This window comes from Bombina bombina, chromosome 6 (assembly GCF_027579735.1).
Source record: "Bombina bombina isolate aBomBom1 chromosome 6, aBomBom1.pri, whole genome shotgun sequence".
Classification (NCBI taxonomy): Eukaryota; Metazoa; Chordata; class Amphibia; order Anura; family Bombinatoridae; genus Bombina; species Bombina bombina.
Window position 1 is genome coordinate 983,292,632 of NC_069504.1, and position 26,287 is coordinate 983,318,918.

At 38.6% G+C, this 26,287-nt stretch overlaps 1 protein-coding gene across 1 annotated transcript in view; it reads right to left on the reverse strand.

The window, feature by feature from the left end:
- The window catches only part of CSF1R (colony stimulating factor 1 receptor), a 262,226-nt gene that overhangs the window by 30,765 nt on the left and 205,174 nt on the right, over positions 1-26,287 (reverse strand). Inside the window, exons 12-13 of the mRNA XM_053718651.1 lie at positions 19,485-19,589; positions 10,086-10,196 (exon numbers count right to left, since the gene is read on the reverse strand). Coding sequence (XP_053574626.1) covers positions 10,086-10,196; positions 19,485-19,589 — 216 coding nt within the window. The remainder of the gene's footprint in view (positions 1-10,085; positions 10,197-19,484; positions 19,590-26,287) is intronic.

The window sequence follows — 26,287 nt, forward strand, 5'->3', positions numbered from 1 at the left end:
GGTTAATATGTTTAGTTTATTATTTGCAATGTGGGGGTGTGGTGGATTAGGGGTTAATAGCTTTATTTAGGTGTTAGCTATGCAGGGTGTAGCAGATTAGCGGTTAATATCTTTATTTAGGTGTTAGCGATGTGGGCGCGGCGGATTAGGAGTTAATATCTTAATTTAGTGTTGACGATGTATGGGAGTGGCAGATTAGGAGTTATTAGACTAGGGTCTTATGTAAGGGTGTTGGATTTAAACAAAACTTTCTTGTCTCTATAGACATCAATGGGGAATGCGTTATAGAGATCGCCATTCCGCAATCGCTGTTAGTTTTTTTTCTAACACTTTTTTTCCATTGATGTCTATGTGGGATAAGTGCACGAGCACGTCATGTCAGAATTTAGCTTTTGTGTGGTATGGGGCTTGTAATCTTGGTTATAATTTGTAATTTAGGCTATATATTAATAGACCAATTTTTTTATGAAAAAATAGTTTTAAGGCTATGATTCGTATTCATTTGTGTAAGAAAGGTAAAAAATCTTATACTGAGTTTACACACGTAGACACAAGACTTATTTTGTCATCTTGAAGTCAAAATAAACTTGATATCTCCTCTCCATTTCTTTTTTAACAAAATGTTCTAGACTCTGAAGCCTAATTTTACGCTTGCTTGTATTCCCATACAAACCAAGTAACTCAGACTGCAAGGTGAAAATCCCCATTATGTCAAGCATTATGCACTTCACTCACATTCTCTAACATTACATATTTAGCAATCCCAGCAACAGGGCCGGACTGGGACCAAAAATAGGTCAGGGCATTTTAAGGCAGAGCAACCTACTCTCTCTTTGTTATTTAACCATAACCCCACAAATTAACAAGTATAATATACTAGTTTGTAACACCCTTCTGTCACTTTTTGTAAATGGGTTGTCATTAAATGGTAAAAAAAAGATTCTAGGGCTCCAGTGTATACTCGGTTAAAAGGAGTCTAACAACAGCAAACTAGGTTCAACAATCACCCAAGATATCACAATATATATTGAAGTCGAATATACTCTATTTCCTTCTGTACGCGTGAAACCGGAGCTCAGAAAAAGACAAAAGGGACCTGGTGCGGCGGAACACAACAAGTGGCGCTTCCCCCTCGATAAGCCATATTCGGACGAACCGAGACATCATCACCTCTAATATAAATCTACTAACAGAACAAAGAGGAGAAACTATAACTGGAGTTAAAACAAGTACGGCATACTAACAAGCTACACCATTTTGAAAATGGCGGACGAGACAAACTCATGTGTAACTATCAAAGCACAATGGCAAAGAATTGAGACCCTATTCCAGTGCCTCATGGACAAGACTCCAATGGACTTCTTAATGAACCACTTCCCAGTTGAAAGCAAAATGCAACTTAAAGGGGCAGGCAAGTCCCAAAAAAACCTTAATTTTTCAAATAGGGCATGTAATTTTAAACAACTTTCCAATTTACTTTTATCAACAATTTTGCTTTGTTCTCTTGGTATTCTGGTTGAAAGCAAACCTAGGAAAGATCATATGATAATTTTTAAGCCCTTGAAGGCTGCCTCTTTTATTTCCTTTACACAGCAGGGGAGAGCTAGCTCATGTAGGCCATATAGATAGCATTGTGATAACGCCCGTGGCTAGTGGCAGACACTGCACTAATTGGCTAAAATGCAAGTCAATAGATAATAACTAAAAGTCCTGTGATATGGGGCGGTCAGAAGATGCTTAGATACAAGTTAGTCACAGAAGTAAAAAGTGTATTAATATAACAGTGTTGTTAATGCAAAACTGGGTAATGGGTAATAAAGGGATTATCTATCTTTTTAAACAACAAAAATTCTGGTGTTGACTGTTCCTTTAACTCTATCTACACGCAGAAAACAGATTTCCTTAAGATGCACAACCAACAGAGAAGGCCTAGACACGTGGAACAGAAACCACAAGACAATAAAAAGTTACCTAACAGTACGCTGGCAGCAGATAAAGCAGTAGCAAGCACTCTGAACCCAAAACTAAAGTTCAGCACCCACGATACATCACTGAAAAGATGCCCAGAGATGAGAGGACCCCTGACTGGCACCAGACGTACTAGTGGGTTAGTGGTGGACCCTTGGAACGGCACAACTGAATATCAGGTACCCTCTTCATCAGACAGGATGCGGGCCATCAAAAAGAAGTCAACTACAACAACCATAGCAGAGTACATCGGGTGATTGTTAATAAAGAGATATTGACATTAATATATAAAGAAACACATTTGCTACCATAAAGGCAAATTCACATACTTCCTGTATGTTCTTAGCTCTGTTTTGAAGGGGTGGCACACAGATGGTTCATACATGATGTAGGTGGATGATAGATCCCAGACACCACCAGCTCCCTTGTAGGAATTTTACCACTAACTGAAGGGCCAAAAGGGGACTATATGTGTGGGCCTGGTCTTAGTTGAGACCTGGAATTCCCCTGGGGTGGGACACAGCTAAATCCAAAATTACAGATAGACACAATGTGATAACACGAGGGGGGCAGAATGCAAGTACATACTAGAGGAGAGACAACAGGCAGGCACCAGGGGCCTGATGATTAAACCTTTGCTGGCATGGAAAGAAATCCTGCAAAATAATGTTCCGCATTTTTGAGAATTATATTATGATGCAGGTATCATCTTGATATGCAGAGTTCTGTATGTGAAAGACAAACAGCTATCTAGCTAAAAAAAGTTATTTGAGAGAACTTGCAGTACTGATGATCTCGCCAGAGTAGAGAGGTTTAGATCATGGGCCTTAGGTGATTATAAAGACACAGACCCCAAGAACAGTGCTATTTCAATATGGGCAGCACTAATCCATGCCTATGTCGTACCTATGCAGGTGGAACACTGTCTGAAACTGTCACAGACAAATCCTGGACTGAATGCAACCCCGTTAGATGATACAGCTCTAAAGCGAGTTATTTAGCAGGCTAAAGAGCTAGCCATAAAGAGGAGGATCATTTTGATGTAATACTGGGGGATAGGACAGGCCCCTGATCAGGTTCACAGAAATGGGGTGGGGGCGGGACCAGTCCTGACCTGGCTCAAAGTCACAGCAAGACAGTTAAAGGCAGAGCAGGGCCCTGAATCATGTACAAATAATAATAATAATGCTGTCAACTGCGTTGGGCTAAGGCAACTAGTGACTGCCTCCAGTCCACTGGGTAAATACCCTGTATGCCCTATGTTCAGTCTGGGACTGTCCATTTTTGCAACAGTGCAAAACAAGCTAAAGATTTAAAAGAAATAGTGCAAATTTTATAAACAGAATACAATTTATAAATGAAAGAAACAATTTTACTTGAAATAAATAAGTATATTGTCCTTTTCCTTCAACACCTAAAAAAAATCTTATAGTTTAGAGATTTTTTGGTAAACAATTTTTTTTTAGAGCTTGAGCAAAGAAAGCACAAGAAAGGAAATTATATAATTAACAATAAATCTCCATGTAAATATAAATTAAAGGGACATAAAACAAGTTGGGATAGAGACAAAATATAATAATATGTACTTTAATTACTTTACCTGCAAATTTATACTGCAGTGCCTCGCCATTAACACTTTCTTTTAAGTTTCTGAATTGTAAAGCTCTAACTCCTCCCACACATTTCCTTCTATGGCTATATCTATATCTATTGTTGTTTTGGTAGAATGCAGAAATGCATAGGGATTATCTACTGCAGCAGGCCTAGAAGCTGTGAACTCAGTTGAAATACAATTCCTGTGTCTAAACTCTGATAAGGGGGTGGAGTTGGATTCTCCATGCAGCTTAGCTATGTAATTCCTTTTGCTTATTTTTTAAAATTCTTTTAAAATACTTGCCACTAATTTAAAAAAAAAAAATTATGCAAACTATTTTTAATTCATTAGCCCTTTTAGGATATGCACAGATCTCAACCTGTTTTATGGCACTTTCAGTGAAAAATATACCAAATATATGAAAAAGTAATCAATAAATCAGATTGTTTTTCATATATTATCAAATGTGATGCAAAGGATGCCAGAGTATCAGATGAAAATATGGTAAAATGATAAGAAAACCCTGTATAGTTTGCTTTACCAACACTGCAGTATAAATAAGAAATATTCTTCCTTACTCCTCATAATACTTATATCTAGCATAATTTTATATATTTATTATTATATTATGAGAAGTTTATTATTAGTATTACTATTATTCATATTATTATTATATAATCTATTTTATTTGTGCATTCAAGGCCGTTTGATAACATTAGCATTACAGAGGGACTGACATTCTAAATATTGTAACACCTGGTTTCTCAACAACCGTGCCATGGCCCAGTACCACCTTGACAGCCCTCCTGGTGGGCCACGACCTGAAATGCCCCCACTGCAAACTGTGACAGGCCTGCCACTCCATACATAAGAAATAGCAGACAGGCCTGTCAGAGTGCCAGTGCACTGTGCACATATAGCGGCAGTACACACACACATACTACAGGGCCTTGGACACGTCCGGCTAAAATATACCGGGCCTTGAGGTCACTTGGGTTGAAAAGTACTGTTCTAACATACATTTAACTATATAAATGTTAAAAACATATTGTCATGAGATGCAGGACATATGCAGGACACAGCAATGATGGTACAACTCTATTTTATTACAGAGCATAGCAATACACATCCAGACAGGTTGATTGTACTAAACTAACTGCGACACAGACACCGGACCTAAGCCCCGCCCACCAGCTAGTGACATCACATCCTGCTATCATCACATCTTCCCCTTTTTCAAAGGCAAAGCATACATTCGCATATATTAAATAACAAGGTACACCAACAGGGTATACAACAACATTTTGTTTTAGAACATTATAAGAACAGATAGATTAGAAAACATGAACAAATAAATTACATCCTGACTTGGACATCGGGGTAGACTACCCTAGTCCACAGTGACCATGGGATTATTCTGCCCATACTTCCGGTCACTGTTCTAGCTAAAGTCAGTCCCTGTATCGGGCCGGAAGCCTCACCACTCTTCCGCTTGATGTAACTTTGCATGAACTGTCCTCTGATACAGAAGATGGTGAACAAGAGTCTGCTGGAGGCAAAGATATATCCCCGCTATGATCTTGCTGAGGGGAAGGCACCTCTCTTAGAACAGGAGATCCCACCGGCGGTGGTACTGAGGTATCCGGTTCCAGACTCTCAGGTACAGGCTGAAGATGTCTCCGGTTACGGCGTGCAACCGTCCCTCCCTCTGTAAGGACTGTGTAAGACCTTGGTTCTGGAGAGCGGCCCACTACCGTAGCAGGCGTCTTCCATTTCTTCTCATCATCCAGTTTAATTCTGACACTTTGGCCCGCTTTCAGTTCCTGTAAAGGCCTGACAGAATGTCTCCTGTCGTAGAAGAAACGATAACCCTTTTTGGCCTCTTCATCCCTCCTAAGGACTTCGTCCCGAGGAACAGGGCCAGGCGGCTTGAAGACACCCACTGAGGGTAAAGTGGTGCGAATCTGGCGTCCTAGCATCAGCTGTGCCGGGCTAAACCCGGTGGCTTGAATGGGCGTCGCCCTGTATGACAAGAGGGCTAGGTACGGTTCAGATTGCTTTAGGATGAATTTTGTTGTTTGAACTGCCCTTTCAGCCATTCCGTTGGCCTGCGGATAATGTGGACTTGACGTGGAATGTACAAAATCATATTCCCTGCTGAAAGCACTGAACTCTGTAGAAGCGAACTGCATGCCATTATCACTCACCAGCTCCATTGGAATGCCCCAGCGGGTGAACAAGCTCTTCAGGCGAATGATAACGGCCTGACTTGTGATATCATTCAGGGGTGCTATTTCCAAATACCTGGAATAGTAGTCGATAACAACAAGAAACTTTTTCCCATGCAGTTCGCACAAATCAGCAGCTATTTTCTGCCACGGCCCCGCAGGCAGCGGAGTAGACATTAAGGGCTCTCTTCTCTGAGTAGGCCGGCGTTCCCGGCAAAAGGCACATTTAGACACGTGATTTGCAATGTCGGAGCTGATCCCAGGCCACCACACAGCTGTAGCTGCTCTTTCTCTGCACTTTGTAATGCCTAAGTGGCCATCATGAATCCTGTTTAACATCTCCTTCCTCATGCTGACAGGAATTACAATACGGTCTTGGAACAGCACCAACCCCTCCAGCTCCGTGAGCTGCGACCTCTCTGGCTGGTAAGCATTTAAAGACATCCAGGCTGCCCGGCTCTCGGGCCAGCCATCTCTTATGTACCTTATAACTTCTTGCAGATCTGTGTCCAAATATGTCTCTTTCTTTATCTCTTCCAGTTTCCTTGAAGAAATGGACTTAGAGGCCAGAACTGAATCAACATACACTTTTACATCCGATTCTGTAGAGGATTCTTCAGCAGCAGCCAGCGGGAGCCTGGACAGTGTATCTGCCACAACCAGCTGCTTCCCCGGCACATGCACTGCCTGAACATTGAACCTGAGCAGTCTCATTAAAAGTCTCTGGCATCTCAAGGGTGTTTTGTCGATGTCATAAGAATTGATAAGAGGGACTAGCGGTTTGTGGTCAGTTTCCAGACTAAATTTCTCCAAACCCACTAGATAACGCTGAAAGCGCTCACAGGCCCAAACTGCAGCCAGGCACTCTTTCTCAATTTGAGCGTATTTTGACTCCGCAGCCGTCAGTGTGCGGGAACAGTAGGCGATGGGCTGTAGTTTGTTGTCATTCAGTTGCAGGAGTGCAGCCCCCAACCCATAACTGCTTGCATCAGCACTAACCACAGTCTTTTTTGAAGGGTCGTAGAACCCCAGCACTGGGGCAGACCCCAGCAGGGACTTAGCATGCAGGAACGCTTTTTCTTGTGAGGGTCCCCAGACCCAGGCAACATCTTTCTTAAGCAACTCTGTGATAGGGTGCAAAACTGTAGATAAATCTGGAAGAAACTTGCCCACATAATTTACGAGGCCCAATATCTGTCTCAGCTCATGTACATCCGAAGGGCTTTTCATCTGTTCGATAGCCCGAATTTTCTCGGGGTCCGGCTTGATGCCATCCCCGTTGATGATATGCCCAAAGTAGCATAATTCAGTTTTCCTAAAATGACATTTTTCTTTATTCAGCTTCAGCCCAGACTCTTTGATAGCCTGCAGCACACAACTCAAACGCTGATCATGCTCTTCCACTGTAGACCCATACACTAGAATGTCGTCCATGACGACTGCTGTGCCCACGTGGCCACTCAGGAGAGAACTCATTTCCCTCTGAAAGATCTCAGGAGCGGAGGATATCCCAAAGGGAAGTCTGCAGAAACAGAACCGACCTACCGGAGTGATAAAGGTAGTCAGTTTGCGGCACTTTGGATCCAGGGGGATCTGCCAAAAGCCGCTAGAAGCGTCTAATGTGGAAAAGAACTTCGCCCCAGCCAACTTCGGGGCTATATCTTCCAGTGTCGGCAGCACAAATCTCTCCCTCTTCACTGCCTCATTCAACCTTTTCAGGTCCACACAGATGCGCACCTTTCCGTTTTTCTTTGCAACTGGAACAATGGGGGCACACCAATCAGTTGCTTCAACAACCTCTTCAATAACCCCCATAGACTTCATGCGCATGAGCTCTTTCTCCACTTGAGGCATGAGCGGGAACGGAATTCTACGAGGAGTAGAAATACTGTACGGGACTGCGTCACTTTTAAGTGCTATACGGACAGGTTTGCAGCTCAGTAGGCCCAACTCGCCAAACATATCTTCAGAGATCTCATTCACTCTGGCCACGAGGCCCAAGTCACAGGCTGCTTTTCTGCTCAATAAACTGTTAACACACTGACCTCGGATCACATGCACCCACATGGTGAACTTCCTTTGTTTGTACTCACAGCTGGCAAGAAATTTCCCCACACAATCAATGCGGCCACCAGGACTATGAACATTTGTAGTAACCTTCGCCAGCTGGGGCTGTCGAGGCAGTTTCATAAATTCAGCAAAAGACATTACAGTGATATCAGCTCCTGTGTCAATCTTAAAATCAACATTGGCTCCCATTACAGTAAAGGTAACTTTCCAATCTTCCTCTGAGCTTGTCCGTTCCACAACAGACCCCACAAAAGACACTTCCTGACCCTCCTGGTCACTGTCCACCTGCATCTCCTTAATGTATTCAGTTTTACACACCACTTCAAAATGGCCTATTCTGTTACATTTTCTGCATCTTTTATCTCTGGCCGGGCATATAGCACTCTGATCATGAGCCCGGTAGCACCGTGTGCATCGGCCATGTTGCGCCCATCCACTTCTAGGCCTTTCCAGTACTTTAGATCTACCGCTCACACTGTGCCTTTCACTAGTAATTTTCCTAGACTGTTGCACTTCATCCACAATACTCTCAGACCTCAGATCAGCACTTTGCTTTTTCACCAGTTCACTCTGGCGGGCCATCCTAATAGCCCCGTCTAATGTTAAATCAGGCTCTAACTGCAGCTTCAGGGAGACTTCAGCATCTGCAATTCCAATAACTATTCTGTCTCTGATTTGCTCTTCTTTAGCAACACCAAACTCACAGAATTCAGCTAATTCATACAGGCTGCGCACAAATGACTCCACAGATTCTCCCACACGCTGATTACGTTTGTGAAAACAAGCTCTCTCATGAATCACATTTCTTTTGGGCACAAAGTGGGCACTGAGTTTATCCATAACTATATCAAAGTTAACTTCTTCCCCTTCTTGGAAAGTAAAAGCATTGAACACTGGCTCTACATCTTTCCCCATAGAGTATAAAAGAGAATTAACTTGTACTTCACCACTCTCCTTGTTCAGTTTGGATGCAATCCTGAAGCGCTGAAACCGCTGACGCCATGTGGGCCAAGCTGCAGGCTGAGAAAAGTCAAAAGGCTCAGGTGGGGTAAACTTTGACATCGTCATCATCAGAAACAGAAGCGTAGTCCAGAACTTCTGACACCATGTCATGAGATGCAGGACATATGCAGGACACAGCAATGATGGTACAACTCTATTTTATTACAGAGCATAGCAATACACATCCAGACAGGTTGATTGTACTAAACTAACTGCGACACAGACACCGGACCTAAGCCCCGCCCACCAGCTAGTGACATCACATCCTGCTATCATCACACATATGCTAATGTTTTTAACTTAATAACTGTAATCATTTTTAAAACATATCATTTTCATTTCAACAGTTAATCATCTGCTACTTTTTTGTTTCCTTTAAATTGTGACCTGTTTTTTCACTGAAAATCTATATGGTGTTCAAATACTGCACCCAGGTGGTTGTCACAAGTGGTGGGTACTTACAACTGATTGGATATATATATATATATATATATATATATATATATATATATGGTGCAAAAAAAACAACAACATTTGAACAAATGCTGATGGGCCGTCTGTGCCAATAGTATTTATTCTTGTTGATTGTCACTGGATAATGAAAATATCAAATGTAATATTATTATTATATTATTAATAATAATCATCATACTAAATTGAAGCAATAATATCATTACTTTAATAAATAAAAAACATTTATATAGGTTAATAGATAACACATTTCTTTTGATGGCTTAATATAACAGATCTGACCTAAAGAACATGGACATTAGTATTTATCTGGGAGGATATAAGCGTAGGCCAACAAGATCTGAGCACAGAGAATAGGGAAGCAATTTTTCCATTAAATGAGTGTAAATATTCTGGAGCTGAGTCTTCTCACCTTAAGCATAAAAATAACCTTTCTGGCTCCTCCATTTTGAATGTTGCTCCATATTACAGATAGGCCAAGATATAAGCAGAAAACATGAAGAAATAAGTGGAACAGATGAAAGCAGCAGTAGCAAGCAGAATATTTGAACAGATGAAGTACAGCATAATGAACCTAGGCTGACATATAGTCTAAATATGCCTTGAAATAATTCAATAAAAAAACCTTTCTACAGCAAATATTCTGTCAAAGAGATAACATTTTAAGATGTCATAAGATCATTGTATATTTTTTTTCATGAAACAGTACAAGGACCCATATATTTATTTGATATAGACAGTTTCAATCTCACCTCCGGAAGTGCAAGCCCCGAGCAGGTTGACAATGTGCTGGTGGTGACCTAAATGACTCAGAATCTTCAGCTCTGACATGAGAGCTTCAACCTCATCGGTATGGGCACTGGCTAAGAGAAGTGAGATATAGCTTGGTTACTTGGATAGATGTGTGAGTAGATATTTAAAATGAACACCTATTGTCTTGCTATAACCAGCCTTAAACCAAACTGACATAGGGTGTTACAGGGTTTACTTGCTGATGTTAAGCAGTATTATTACAATCAAATGGAAACAAACAAGAGAATCTTACTAGAAGGCTTCATAACGTCTATTCATAATTATACATGATGGCATTTATTTTCAATTGTACATTGCAGAGTATCAAAAAATATAGACAACAAAAAGAGCATAAAACTGTTAAGACAGACTTGGTATAATTAGTCTTTGACCCTCCATGTCACTTTATATACTAATGTTATGACCTTTAATGGGTAAAAAAACTGTCTAAACCCTTCATTCTCAACTATGTTTCACAGGCTTTAGCTAAGCTAAGTGTGTCACAGAATTTGTTCTGAATGTAAAAATAAATCAGTATATAGAAGCTGATTTTACAAATGATGAAAGTTTATTTCATTCACTTTAATAGTGATTTATATAGGTCGCAGCCTGTTTGGTTGTGGGTATATCAACAACAACAAAAAATGCAGAGGTAACGGAAAATGTTGCATAAAAGAATCTACTTTGCTGGCAATCTGGCTAGAAATCTGACTAATCTATTTGTTTTCTCTTCATCATATATATGTTCAGCAATGGCACTAGCAGTAAAGCTAAAGTACAAAAACTGACAAATATCCATCAATGGGCAGAACTCAATCTCAGACAAATTCTGCAACTCCCATCTCAAGTTGAAAAACTCAGAAAGTAGATTTCATAAACAATCATAAGGAATTTATCTTCACAAAGAGTTTGCCATGACATCTCTCTGAAATTAGATAGATCTTATGGCTTCCACAAATAACTGAGGTGCTCTAGGAGGATATACATGATATATTTGGGGTTCAAATTAGCCTATGCTATTCCTTGAGTTATTCAAAACTTACATCAAGATATGCAGAAGAGAATTTAACATCTCCTTCCCTGCATAACCTTGCATTTCTCATGTTTAAAAGACCAGTCAATAGTCTCAAAATGGTAACATTAAAAAATATCAGTACCGTTGCATTGGAAATATGAAATATAATGCATCTGCATCTCTAACGTATTACATGTAAATGTAAATAAATATGAATTCTTGGAAAGAAAGACAAGAGTTGGCACTACAGTTCAATGATCAACAATAAATAATAAGCAATAATCAATAAATAAGATACAAAGGAAGAAAGACACTCCACATATAAGACAATCACATAAATAAATAGATAATAAACTCCCATTTACTTCATGTGGGGCTGTAGCTGGACACGGCCAGAGCACTAAGAGATATCTTGATGTAACTTGAGTGAATAATGAAACCTTCTTCCTGAGTACAGACATTGAAGCCTGTTATTAGCATGAACTCATGTGTTAGCCTGTGTTTGGCTTTTTACCTCCCATATCCCTTGGCGCTTTAAATTTTGGAATTGCAGACCTGAGCAGCTTGAAGAAGAGATTGGCTTTGACAGGGAGCCAGATAAGCTGAAGATCGCAGATCTCAAGACTTTACCCAGGGAATCAGTGGACCGATATAGTGCCTGTCTCTTACCTCATATGGATTGAGGGTAGCTAAAGTAAGTGCACATCCAGTGGGGTGTGAAGAAGTCACCATTGGGTGTAGTTTCCTTTCCTGTGGATCTCATTTTTGTTTTAATCTTCTGAGATCTCTACATATCAATACTTTATGCACATTTTATGAACTGTTATGAACTTTATATCCATCTCTTTATGAACATTTTAGGGGTATTTTTGGTTTGTATGTTCTATATGTCTCATATATAGTGAGATTGCAGTTGACACTGTTGTATTTATTGTGAAGTACATAGAGTTCATTATCTATTTATTTATATGATTATCTTATATGTGGAGTGTCTTTCTTCCTTTGTATCTTATTTATTGATTATTGTTTATTATTTATTGTTGATCATTGCACTTTAGTGCCAACACCTCTTTGTTTCCATTTTTTAGAGAGGTGAGGTTTCTCTCTTCCTTTTGGAGTAAGGCTGCTTTTTGGTGCTAGATCTATCTTTTTAGTTGAAATATTTCTTTATTATTCTCAAAAACAAAGGAAATTGGGTTACAACATAACAATAATTTTGCAGATATCCAACAGAAGTCACAAAAGGATGCAGTATTCAAAATCCCTTTGGCATAGAGTAAGCTCTAGCATCCCTCTGTATCCCACACATTAAGATATTACATAGAACTCCTTGTATCTTACATCTTGTATCATGATATCTTATATGTTCTTAGCAATTTTCCTCTGCCCCCCTTTTTTTTAAGTCGTTCCCCCCCCTTATTTTTTAAAAACATATTGCAAAACTGAAATAAGGTTTCCGAACTAACATAAACAATTCTGTGGTACTATTAAATGACCCTACATCTTTCTATATCAGTATCAAGTCTCGTCATGTTCCTAGAAGAGAATGGGTATATGGTCTTGAGTTTTGATTCTCTAAAAGAGTAAGTTCTCTAAATATTCCTAGTATCTCGCTAAGCCTCACTGGACCTCTAAACCACCTCTCTACTTTGCCTTCTCTTGTATTATCCAGTAGAACCAGATTTTAATAAATTGGTCCCTGCTCCCCTGAATGGAAGAGGCTAAGTCTGACATAGTATATATATGCTCTATTTTATCCACCACCTCAGGCCAAGCCGGAGCCCTTACTTTCCAATGCCTGGCTATACAGATCCTAGTTGCAGTGCACAAAGTCTTAACAAACGTGTTAATTGCTTGTATGGTTTGAGTCTGTGGTTTAGAAGAGCCTGCTCTACAGTCAGGGTGATTGAGTATCCCAGCAGTCTCTGTAGTTCTTCCCAGGTAGCTCTGATCTCAGGGCACTCCCACCACATGTGTATGTATGTCCCCCTAGCCTCACATCCTCTGTAGCATTGTGTAGTACCCCTGAGGAAAAGTGGCTTGTGTTCTCTGGGGTGAGATACCACCTGAAGACTGTCTTGATACAGTTCTCCTTAAGGTCCGCATTAATAAGCCCCTTACTTGAGTTGTAGAGAATTAAATCCCATGTGTGTTTTGGAAGGTCTAGCCCAGTGTCTTGTGTACATTTATTTATTATCGTCGAGTGATTCAGGGTTTGAGCTCCCTGAATAGCTAAGTAAAGTGTCAAGATCAGATTTTTAAATCTGCTCACGGTAGTACATATTCGTTCTAATGTCATGAGTGTCTGTGGGGCCCATGGGTAACAGTATTTATGTATGGCAGAGGAAATCTGGAGGTAAAGGAACCATTTTAATTTCAGAGGTTGAATTCTGTCTTGGACTCGAGAGAACGTTTGTGTTTGGTTTACATCCAGAAAGTCAGCTACCCTATAGAGTTCTTTATTAAACCATTTACCTACTTGTGCATGCAAATCTGGGTGCAAGAGGAATTTAACTGGCTTGGTCCTAGAATTTGCATGAGCTAAGTTCCCATTAAATAACTTCCAAACCCTAATTGTCTCACCAGTGGCGAGAGCTTTATAATTATGACTGTCAAATGTGTGATCTAGTTCCCACAGTACGCCTGCAGGAGAATCATAACCACCCAGGTCTGTCTTAAGTCTGGTCCAAAGAAGCCTGCACCAGTCCCATCGCATGGTAGTAATTGGTTAGATTCGGGAAGCCCACTCCCCTCAACTGTCTGTGTCGGGATAGTATATGCACAGCTATTCTTTCCCTTCTATCCCCACTTAGGTAAGTGTTTAAATAAACCTGTAATTTCTGTAAGTCTGATCTAGATACCTTGATCGGAAGTGCCCTAAAGAGATATAAAATTCTTGGCGGATGTTCATTTTAATCGCAGAAAGTCTGCCGTACCAGGAAAGTTTGCAAGCTCTCCATTTTTTTAAGTCTATGTTGATTGTATTGTAGAGTGGGACATAGTTCAAGTCATAGAGTTTGTGGTAGAGGTCTGACAATTTAATGCCCAAGTACATAATTGATTAAGTGGCCCAGAAAAATTCAAAGTTGGTCTCAATCAATTTTTTGGTAAGTGGTGGGATATTTATAGGTAATGCCTCGCTCTTGTCTAAGTTAATCTTATAGCCCGAAACAATTGAGAAGTTATGTAGGGTTTGGTATAGGTTGGGCAAAGATACTAGGTGTCTAGTCAATGTCAGCAGGACATTGTCTGCGAATAATGACAGTTTGTATTCTGAGTCCCTAACCACCACTCCTGAAATGTCTGAGTTATTCCTAATACAAACGGCAAGTGACTCCACACATAGAGCAAACAATTTTGGCAATAAGGGGCACCCCTGACGGGTGCCATTCAAAACCGTCATAGTCTTTGACTGGAATCCTGCTGCCCTGATAACCGCTGTCGAATTAGAGCATAGTCCCTTTATCGCCTTCATAAAGGCCCCCCGAAAACCAATTCCTTCAGAACTGTGTTCATGTAGATCCAATCTATTCTATCAAACGCCTTCTCCGCGTCCAGAGATAAAAGCAGAGAAGGCGTTTCTTTCTCTCTTAAGTAATCTACCAAGGTTATGGTTCTCCTCACATTATCTGGCTCTTCCCTGTCTGAGATGAAGCCCACCTGGTCGGGGTGGACCAGTTTTGGGGCCAATTTCTTAAGCCTGTTAGCTAAAATTTTGGTGAGGATTTTAACATCCTGGTTTATCAGGGAGATCGGTTTATAGCTTTGGCATTACTTTGGGTTCTTACCGGGCTTGGGAATCACCACTATCCTAGCGCTCAACTCTTCAGGCGGGATAGCATTGCCCTGCATAATGTCTTTACAAAATTTCTGGAGGTGGGAATCCAGATCAGACTTAAATATTTTATAATATTCCCCCGGGAAACCATCGGGTCCCGGGGCTTTACCTGATTTCAAATCCTTGATTGCCAAAAGAATTTCCCCCCTCGTGTAGATCTATCTTTTTAGATGATATTGCCACCTGTCCCTGTATTATTATTAGCACTAGTGGGGCTTGTCAGAGATTTTTCTCTGGCATTCTACTTGTTTTCATTTCAAATATGAATTCTTACTTTTAATTGTTGGTGTGTTCAATTATGGCGCAGAATCCCGACCGCCCCTGCCCTGACTAGGATGTAACAGATGATGCGTAATCTTTATCGATCCTAATTGGCTGTCTGCCATATAAGTAAGATAATATTTGGGGCGGCAGATGCCTTTGAAAAAGCAGTGGCGAAACACATGAGGCGTTCGCACTGCTCCCTGTTCTGTTAGCAATTGTTCTTATTGTATTTTACCATTGTAAAAGTATGCGGTACCGACTCTTGTAACTATTAGTTTAATATTAATATTAGCAATAGCATTGATATAGGGAGACATGGTACAGATTCACAGTAGCATTAAGATGGTATAGTGTCAGTCTTTTCGGCTTACAAATGGGATAGGGGCCTTCGGGTCTAAGAGCTACATGTAACAGATTTTACTACCTCACACAAGCTTATTCAGTCTATTGTGACAATTCGATTCTTTATTAATTAACACATCAGATTAAATACACACTGGGAGCAGACAAACTTATATGTTTTTTTTAACTTGTTTTAAATAAATGTTTTTCACCTTTTTATACTATGTATTAGTGAAACGTAAGTTTTAATTAATGAACTCGGTTGACACCTAACCACCCCTGTTATGGTACATAATAAATTCCCCCTTTTATGGTTTCCTAGTGGGCCACAATAGTGCTTCTTTTCTTTCTTTATTCATTAGGATGATCATGTACACGGATTTGACAGATATGCTTCACCATCCAATCATAGCAGCGGTAATTAGAATAATCATTGTCCTAGTGTGCATGTATGACAGAATGGAGCAAGCACTGTTCCAACTTCTATCCAAATAATGCAGTGCAGCTTGTTCGCAGGTCACCAGTTACTTCATCAGTGATGTCACTGGCCAATTAGCGCATGCATACATTGCCTAAATCACACATATGTAAATGCTATTGTGATTGGATAACGGCACCCACGTGACTTTAGGAGACGAGGAAACTATATACTTTTACAAAACCCTCATTCTCAATCAACATGCTTAGTTTTTCATCCAAGTTAGTATCAAAAGGATTGACTATTTATAGCTAACCTATTTATGTGCAGATCCTATACTACTGACTGGTCCGTTACGATAATTTCATTACCAAGACTGGAAAAAATGCATCTGAGCTTAATTATTTTGCTTAAAAACAAAAGAGAGAAAACATATTAAGGTTTAAAGTCTGGTAAATGTTTTGCTCTGCTGTTATTCTATGTGATAAAGGTAAGAATTCTACTCAGTATATTTTTGACACAAAATTCGACTTTGATTTCCTAAAAAAATGTATTATCTGCCATTATTTTTATATTAGAAGTAGCTATTCATTCTGAGAATATAATAATATATTTTTGTTTCTATCCTAAAAAATAGAAAATTTACTGACGCCGACTCCACATCCAATCATTCAGCAATTTTGTCACTGCTCTCTAAAGGCTACACAGGGGCACTTTTACGTAAAAACAAACTCTTTATTAATCATCCGTATAAAACAGCAATGCTTAGAACAAACAACAAAGATGAGCAGCACCGCCCATCTGTAGCATTTGACGCCCATTCTTTGGCCAAGGAGTTTGTTCTTATGCATAAATTGATCCAGTGTAGCCTTTAGAGAGCAGTAAAATAGTGCCTGCATGATTTGTTATAGAGTTGGCATCAATTAATTTTCTATTTGAGATTGGTGTGGCTGGGTGTACTTCGAGGGATAGATACATCCTGACCCAGAGGTGGGGAGACGTTGCAAGACATGATAAGATATGATCTCTATGCCTAGTTATGTATGAGCTGTTTGTTATTGTTTTACCTATCCTACCTAAAATTGTCAGAATGTTATTGATTTATCTATTCTAAAATTGTCAAAGAATCCTTGAAAGACAATTTTGTAACAGGGTTACTAAAATATTACCTAAATAGCACCAATGAAATAAAAATATTAGACTTGTGCATTCAGATCCTTCATTAGTAAGCGCTAGTCGACTCTTTTTGGAGCCGGATGGATTCTGGTGCAAGATGACAGCGTTAAAATCTGTGCAAATCAAGAGTCTATTGCTAAGTAAATATCCTTATGGTGTATGAACTAAAAAAAATCCTCAAATGTGTAAAGCAGAGATATGGGGACCGATTTATGAAAGTGCGAGCGGGCATGATATGATGTAGCATACGCTGTCGGCATTTATCATTGCACATACAGTTCTTTATATTTATTATTTATTGACTCAGAATAGAATCATGTACTTTAAATGGATATACTTATTATGAGATTGTAATATATAGGGGCCTATTTATTATGTGTCTGTCCGACATGATCCGATCAGCGGATCATGTTCGACAGACATCGCTGAATGCAGAGAGCAATACACTCTCCGCATTCAGCATTGCACCAGCAGTTCTTGTGAACTGCTGGTGCAACGCCACCCCTGCAGATTTGCGGCCAATCTAGCAGGGGGGTGTCAGTCAACCCGATCGTATTCGATCGGGTTGAATTGCGACGATATCTGTCCACCTCCTCAGAGCAGGCGGACAGGTTATGGAGCAGCGGTCTTTAGACCGCTGCTTCATAACTGGTGTTTCTGGCGAGCCTTCAGGCCCTGTAGCTCCATACAGAGCTTGATAAATGGGCCCCATAATGGGCCCCATAATGTTTAATTATATGTAGTTAAAAACCTTTGTAATATACTTTCATTACATATTTTATCCCCTTTTCCTGCAATTTAACTCTTAAAATTATTGCTTGTTTTAAGTTTTCCGTTATTTATCCTTCCTGCTGAGGAAAATTAGGAACAGATATAAAACAGTCAATAAAAGAGACGGTCCAAACTTGGCCATGTAGAACAAAGGATTATCTAAAAGTTCAAACATGGTGGTGCCCAGTAGTTTACAGAAACTAAAGTATTTTATAGAAAATGAACCTTTCTACTTAATTGTAAAGACTTACATATTATTCTAACATTAATATTTGCTTTTAATATATCACTGTGTCTAGTATATATGTATGTACTGTTTAGCTCCCCTTTAAGAAGAGTGTTCAGACCTACAGCACAAAGTATTTATAGATTTATGACGGATTATTCTATATTATGATGTATTTTCTATTTTTTTTATAGTACTGTTCTCTTTTCTCTTTACCACTTTACTATAAAAAGCTGAGGCCTGTTTGGAGCAGTGCATTTTTTATCAAATGAGCATAATATAAATATTTTTAACTTCAAGAAGTCTCTTCTTTCTCCAGGTATGGTAGGACGTATCACTCAGAACTTGAAGATATTGAGTTATTAGAAATATATATATATATATATATATATATATTTAAACTTATTGTTTTTCAGAGATACTGGCCAATCCACAAGAACAAAATATTGAATAGTAACATTTTTTTTATAATGCTGGCACCTATTCCAAACAATTATAAGTGTGAGGTATTTTTCGAATTAGTCCAATCCATTTGAATAAATAGCCTCTTTTATATCTCTCGTATTCTCTGTGATACGTATATTGCTGTAACACCCATATCTCTTTTTGTTAAAGAAAGCAGCATGGCTGCGGAAAGTCTAGATGCTGTAAAACCAAGGTATGTTTTATTTCAAATGTGCATGAAAACAAAATGCATTTGTGATATGCGTCTCTGTATTTTAGTACAAATGGACATTATAGTGATGCATTCAAGTTGATAAATCTGTTTAAAGCCCATTTAAACAATTGATGAGACTGCAATAAAGACCAACAGCACATTTTTACATTTCCTTTTTTCCCTGGATTTGCAAATTAATGTCACATATAGGCTCCCATTTATCAATCTTGTCAGGACAAAGTTCTCACAAAGAGAACCTGTCTGCACACCTTTGTGCCTCTGGAGCAGCATCGGATGCCAGAATTTAAGATTGAACAAGCAATTGCTCATGCAACACCACCCCCTGCTCTAGTGTAACCAATCGCTGGGGAGCAGGACTTGTCAGTCATCTCTTACAAATTAGTCTGGGATGTCTGACGCCCACAACTTCTGAGGCTGCAGATACAATAAGAAGTTAAGTAGTTGTATGACCAGTGCTTCTTTTGGTTAAATTGCCTTGAAATGGGAGCCAAATGGTTCACATTCTAGAGGTGTAAATAATAAAAAAACAAAGTACCAGTCATAGAGAAATGCTTTCTTCCAATAAATCATCATAATATTCCCTAGTTTTACTGAAAACACTACAGTGATATGAAATGTGGAGTGACTTACGTTTTAACATCTTCACAGCAACTTTTAGGGCAGAGTCATCTTTGCCCATCCCAAAAGCTGTAGCTTCAATCACCTTCCCAAAAGCTCCGGCACCTAAAGTTTTTCCTACATTGGAGAAAAAATGCATTTATCTTTGAGAGGTGCATCGTGAGTGGATGTTTTTGCTTTAGTTTGTTATGGTTCATGGTAAATAAAATCCTCAACCGTTGACACTTCTGTGGGAAATGAATAGAATGACTTGACCATTCCAAATAAAGGGAAAATCGTATAAATATAATACATGTATTGAATATGTTGAAATAAATGCAGACATATGGGGCCCAATCCGATATGCAGCGTCGCCCGCAAAAGCTGGCGACGCCAAATATTGCGCTGGTTTGGTATCCTATATACGGCGTAACATAGAAGTTACGCTCGTATATTTCACCCTTCGGCCATAGTTTTTTGGCCCATAGAGTGATATATCAAACCCGTGCAGTTTGGTATCCAATATACAGCGTAAGGACTTACGTGGCGAAAATGGAGAAATCTTACTCCATTTTCACCTCGCCACAAAATGCAGGCGTAGTAAGCCTTACGCTGAGTATTGGAGCCCCGTAACTCCCTAAACTACCTGCAAAATAAAACCTAACACCTAATGCCGCCGCTATCGGACCCCGCCGCCACCTATATTATATGTCTTACCCCCTAATCTGAGCCCCCTACACCGCCGCCAGCTACATTAAATTTATTACCCCCTAATCTGAGCCCCCTACACTGCCGCCACCTATATCATATGTATTACCCCCTAATGTGACCCCCTACCCTGCCGCCACCTACATTAATTATATTAACCCCTAATCTGAGCCCCCTACACCGCCGCCACCTATTTTAAATTTATTAACCCCTAATCTAATCCCCCTACACCGACGCCACCTATATTAAATATATTAACCACTAAACCTAAGTCTAACCCTGACACCACCTAACTTAATTATTATTTAAATAAATCTGAATAATATTAATATTATTAACTAAATTATTCCTATTTAAAACTAAATACTTACCTATAAAATAAACCCTAAGATAGCTACAATATAATTAATAATTACATTGTAGCTAGCCTAGGGTTTATATTTATTTTACAGGTAACTTTGTATTTATTTTAACTAGGTACAATAGCTATTAAATAGTTAATAACTATTTAATAGCTACCTAGTTAAAATAATTACCAAATTACCTGTAAAATAAATCCTAACCTAAGTTACCATTACACCTAACACTACCCTATCAATAAATTAATTAAATAAACTACAATTATCTCAACCAAAATACAATTAAATACACTAAACTATATTACAAAAAAAACAAACACTAAATTACAAAAAATAAAAAAAGATTACAAGAATTTTAAGCTAATTACACCTAATCTAAGCCCCGTAATAAAATAAAAAAGCCCCCCCAAAATAATAAAATTTCCCTACCCTAAACTAAATTAAAAAAGTAATCGGCTCTATTACCAGCCCTTAAAAGGGCCTTTTGTGGGGCATTGCCCCAAAGTAATCAGCTCTTTTACCTGTAAAAAAAAGAACAACCCCCCATTACAACCCACCACCCACACACCCCTACTCTAAAACCCACTCGATCCCCCCTTAAAAAAACCTAAGTCTAACCCCCAAGTGGTCCTTACCCGTCCCGAAGACCGGCGGAGAAGGTCCTGTTCCAGGTGGAGAAGTCTTCTTCGAAGCGGCGACATCTTCTTCTTCCAGGAACCAGCCGGCGCGGAGCGGAGGAGTTGAAGACCGATGACCGCGGAGCTGAACACCGTCCACTCTGGAACTGAAGACCGGCGATTCTGGAACTGAAGATCGGCGACGCTGGAACTGAAGACTGGAGCCATGGAGCGTGGAGGATCCTCTTCATACGATCTCCGCCGTACACTGAATAAGAATTCAAGGTACGCGATTAAAAATGGCATCCCTTGAATTCCTATTGGCTCATTTGAGCCTTCAAATTCAAATCAGCCAATCGGATGAGAGCTACTTTAATTCTATTGGCTGATTTGAATAGCCAATAGAATTACAATAGCTCTTATTCTATTGGCTATTCAAATCAGCCAATAGAATTAAAGTAGCTCTCATCCGATTGGCTGATTTGAATTTGAAGGCTCAAATCAGCCAATAGGAATTCAAGGGACGCCATTTTTAATCGCGTACCTTGAATTCCTATTCAGTGTATGGTGGAGATCGTATGAAGAGGATCCTCCACGCTCCGTGGCTATAGTCTTCAGTTCCAGCATCGCCGGTCTTCAGTTCCAGAGTGGGACGGTCTTCAGCTCCGCGGTCATCAGTCTTCAACTCCTCCGCTCCGCGCTGGCTGGTTCCTGGAAGAAGAAGATGTCGCCGCTTGGAAGAAGACTTCTCCTCCTGGAACAGGACCTTCTCCGCCGGTCTTCAGGACAGGTAAGGACCACTTGGGGGTTAGACTTAGTTTTTTTTAAGGGGGGATCGGGTGGGTTTTAGAGTAGGGGTGTGTGGGTGGTGGGTTGTAATGGGGGGGTTGTTCTTTTTTTTACAGGTAAAAGAGCTGATTACTTTGGGGCAATGCCCCGCAAAAGGCCCTTTTAAGGGCTGGTAATAGAGCTGATTACTTTTTTAATTTAGTTTAGGGTAGGGAAATTTTATTATTTTGGGGGGCTTTTTTATTTTATTAGGGGGCTTAGATTAGGTGTAATTAGCTTAAAATTCTTGTAATCTTTTTTTATTTTTTGTAATTTAGTGTTTGTTTTTTTTGTAATATAGTTTAGTGTATTTAATTGTATTTTAGTTGAGATAATTGTAGTTTATTTAATTAATTTATTGATAGGGTAGTGTTAGGTGTAATGGTAACTTAGGTTAGGATTTATTTTACAGGTAATTTGATAATTATTTTAACTAGGTAGCTATTAAATAGTTATTAACTATTTAATAGCTATTGTACCTAGTTAAAATAAATACAAAGTTACCTGTAAAATAAATATAAATCCTAAAATAGCTACAATGTAATTATTAATTATATTGTAGCTATCTTAGGGTTTATTTTATAGGTAAGTATTTAGTTTTAAATAGGAATAATTTAGTAAATAATATTAATAGATTTATTTAAATAATAATTAAGTTAGGGGGTGTTAAGGTTAGACTTTGACCCCCAAAATCTGTTCCAGATCTACAACCACCAAAAAAACTCCTATGCTAAATAGTTTCTAAATTTTGTCCTGAGTTTAGAAATACACAATGTTTACATGTTCTTTGCTTTTTTTGCAAGTTATAGGGCCATAAATACAAGTAGCACTTTGCTATTTCCAAACCATTTTTTTTTTCCAAATTAGCGCTAGTTACATTGGAACACTGATATCTGTCAGGAATCCCTGAATATCCCTTGACATGTATATATTTTTTAGTAGACAACCCAAAGTATTGATCTAGGCCCATTTTGGTATATTTCATGCCAACATTTCACCGCCAAATGTGATCAAATAAAAAAAAAAATGTTTACTTTTTCACAAACTTTAGGTTTCTCACTGAAATTATTTATAAAAAGCTTGTGCAATTATGGCATAAATGGTTGTAAATGCTTCTCTGGGATCCTCTTTGTTCAGAAATAGCAGACATATATCACTTTGGTATTGCTTTATGGTAATTAGAAGGCCACTAAATGCCACTTCGCACCACACGTGATTTTTGGGATAGGAAATAGTGTATATGTGCGCTAGAAGAAAGCTATAGGGTTAATTGTAATTTCCAATATTTGATGTATATCAAATGATCATAAGTGAAATAAAAATATTTGCAAAATGTTTGCAAAAATGTGTGCAAAGTGTGTTTGCAAATTTTATTTGCCGATATAAAATAGAAAATAATAAAATAGAAAATAATTTTAAAATGTGTTATTTGTACTTGCATGAAACAAAATCTTCAACAAAGTATAACTATACTGTAGCTGTGATTGCATGAAAAAAAATCTTCAACAAAGAATAACTATGTTATCAAAAAATTGTTGCATTTTTAACAAAGGGTAACTATGATATCAAAAAATAGTTGAAAAAATTTGTTATTTGTGGTTTCATAAAACAAAATCTTCAACAAAGGATAACAAAGTTCATATAAGACTTTATATACAGCTGATAGCATTATGCTAGCACACTAAGCCTGGTCTCTTACACCCCTTGTTAAAATTGCCTACCTTTTGCTTGATGTTGCTCTTTAGTTATTTACTCCTTCCTGATAATATGAAGAGAGCTTCAGCACGGGTGTCTGTGGAGTCTTGTAACGTCTGCTTAGCCCACTCACCGCTTCTCCAATGTGGTCTGTTTGGTCCGTGTCACCTGATCCTAACACCAAGTCAGGAGGAATTTCAGGCGTATTGATCCGTAATTTGTGACGGACGTAGTGTATACGCTACCAGCTGTATACAAAGTCTTATATGAACTTTTAACGTGAATTCCAAGTACACTCTTATAAAGGTATTTTAGAACATCTCACCTACTACTTGAATTAAGCTTAAAGAGTTAAAAGTACCACAACACTAAAGGGACACTTTTAAACTTTCTATGAAAAAGGATAAAATCCTAAGTGCTGGACTTTTTAATTAAAACCATTGTTATTCAGTTACTATTCCAACAATTTAACTGATTCGGGTGGTTTTATTTTGCAAAAGGAGAATTCTCAGAAGGAGACTTTTCAAGCGCTTTGAGACTAATTGTATTTGCAATATTTTGTAATTTTATATTTTTATATATATATTTTTTTATTAAATATAGTACAATCAAACTAAAGAAATGACCGGTCATATTAGGTAAATTTTAAAGAGAATTTTTATGCGCAATACAATCATAAGATTGTTATAAATATTTGTTTTTTTTTGTATTTCAATATCCTTTGTTGAAGATTTTGTTTTATGTAAGCACATACAGCACATTTTAATTCAACTATTTTTTGATATTATAGTCAGCCTTTGTTGAAAATTCTATTATTTTTTATAGTTATCCTTTTTTATAGATTTTGTTTCATGCAAGCACAAAATAACATATTATAGTTATCCTTTGTTGAAGATTTTGTTTAATGAAACCACAAATAACACATTTTTTTCAACTATTTTTTGATATCATAGTTACCCTTTGTTGAAAATGCAACAATTTTTTGATAACATAGTTATTCTTTGTTGAAGATTTTGTTTCATGCAAGCACAAAAATAGTTATCAATTCTTGAAGATTTTGTTTCATGCAAGCACATATAACACATTTTAAAATTATTTCCTATTTTATTATTTTTATTATTTTCAAACAAACTTTGCACACATTTTTGCAAACATTTTGCAAATATTTTCATTTCACTTATGATCATTTGACATACATCAAATATTTGAAATTACAATTAACCCTATAGCTTTCTTCTAGCACACATATACACTATTTTCTATCCATTTTGGTATATTGCATGCCATCATTTCACCGCCAAATGCGATCAAATAAACATTTTTTAATTTTTGTTTTGCAATTTTAGGTTTCTCACTGAAATTATTTACAAACAGCTTGTGCAATTATGGCACAAATGGTTGTAAATGCTTCTCTGGGATCCCCTTTGTTCAAAAATAGCAGACATATATGTCTTTGTCATTGCTTTTTGGTAATTAGAAGGCCGCTAAATGCCACTGCGCACCACACGTGTATTATGCCTAGCAGTGAAGGGGTTAATTAGGGAGCTTGTAGGGTTAATTTTAGCTTTAGTGTACTGTGATAGACAACCCAAAGTATTGATCTAGGCCCATTTTGGTAAAATTTCATGCCACCATTTCACCGCCAAATGCGATCAAATAAAAAAAATCGTTCACTTTTTCACAAACTTTTTCACAAATTTTAGGTTTCTCGCTGAAATTATTTACAAACAGCTTGTGCAATTATGGCACAAATGGTTGTAAATGCTTCTCTGGGGTCCCCTTTGTTCAGAAATAGCAGACATATATGACTTTGGCGTCGCTTTTTGGTAATGAGAAGGCCTCTAAATGCTGCTGCGTACCACACGTGAATTATGCCCAGCAGTGAAGGGGTTAATTAGGTAGCTTGTAGGGAGCTTGCAGCATTAATTTTAGCTTTAGTGTAGAGATCAGCCTCCCACCTGACACATCACACCCCCTGAACCCTCCCCAAACAGCTCTCTTCCTTCCCCCACCCCACAATTGTTTCGCCATCTTAAGTACTGGCAGAAAGTCTGCCAGTACTAAAATAAATGCTATATTTGAAAAAAAAAAATCCTGCATATTTACATATTCTGCTGTGTAGGATCCCCCCTTAGCCTCCAACCTCTCTGATCCCCCTCCATACAGCTCTCTAACACCCCTCTACCTATTTGCCGCCATCTTGGGTACTAGCAACGTTTGATCCCACCCTAACTCTCCCTGCTTTCCATTCATTTAATGTTATTGCCAGGTAAAATGCACTCCACCCCGCCCCCCCCCCGCCGCAACCACGTCACTAAGGGAACCAGATCAAAGACATCGTAGAAGGATGTCAACATCGAGGGGCCGCCCACCCGCCTTCCTCCTGGCATGTCCTCGGTCGTTAAGGGGTTAAAGTGATAGGAAAGTCAAAATTAAACTTGCATGATTCAGATAGAGCAGGTCATTTTAAGACACTTTTAAATTCACTTCTATTTTAAAATGTGTTTTGTTCTCTTAGTATCCCTTGTTAAAAAATGAATACACACATATCCTATACTAGTGGGAGCTGCTGCTAATTGGTGCCTGCACACATTTGTCTCTTGTGATTGGCTAAATAGATATTTTCAGC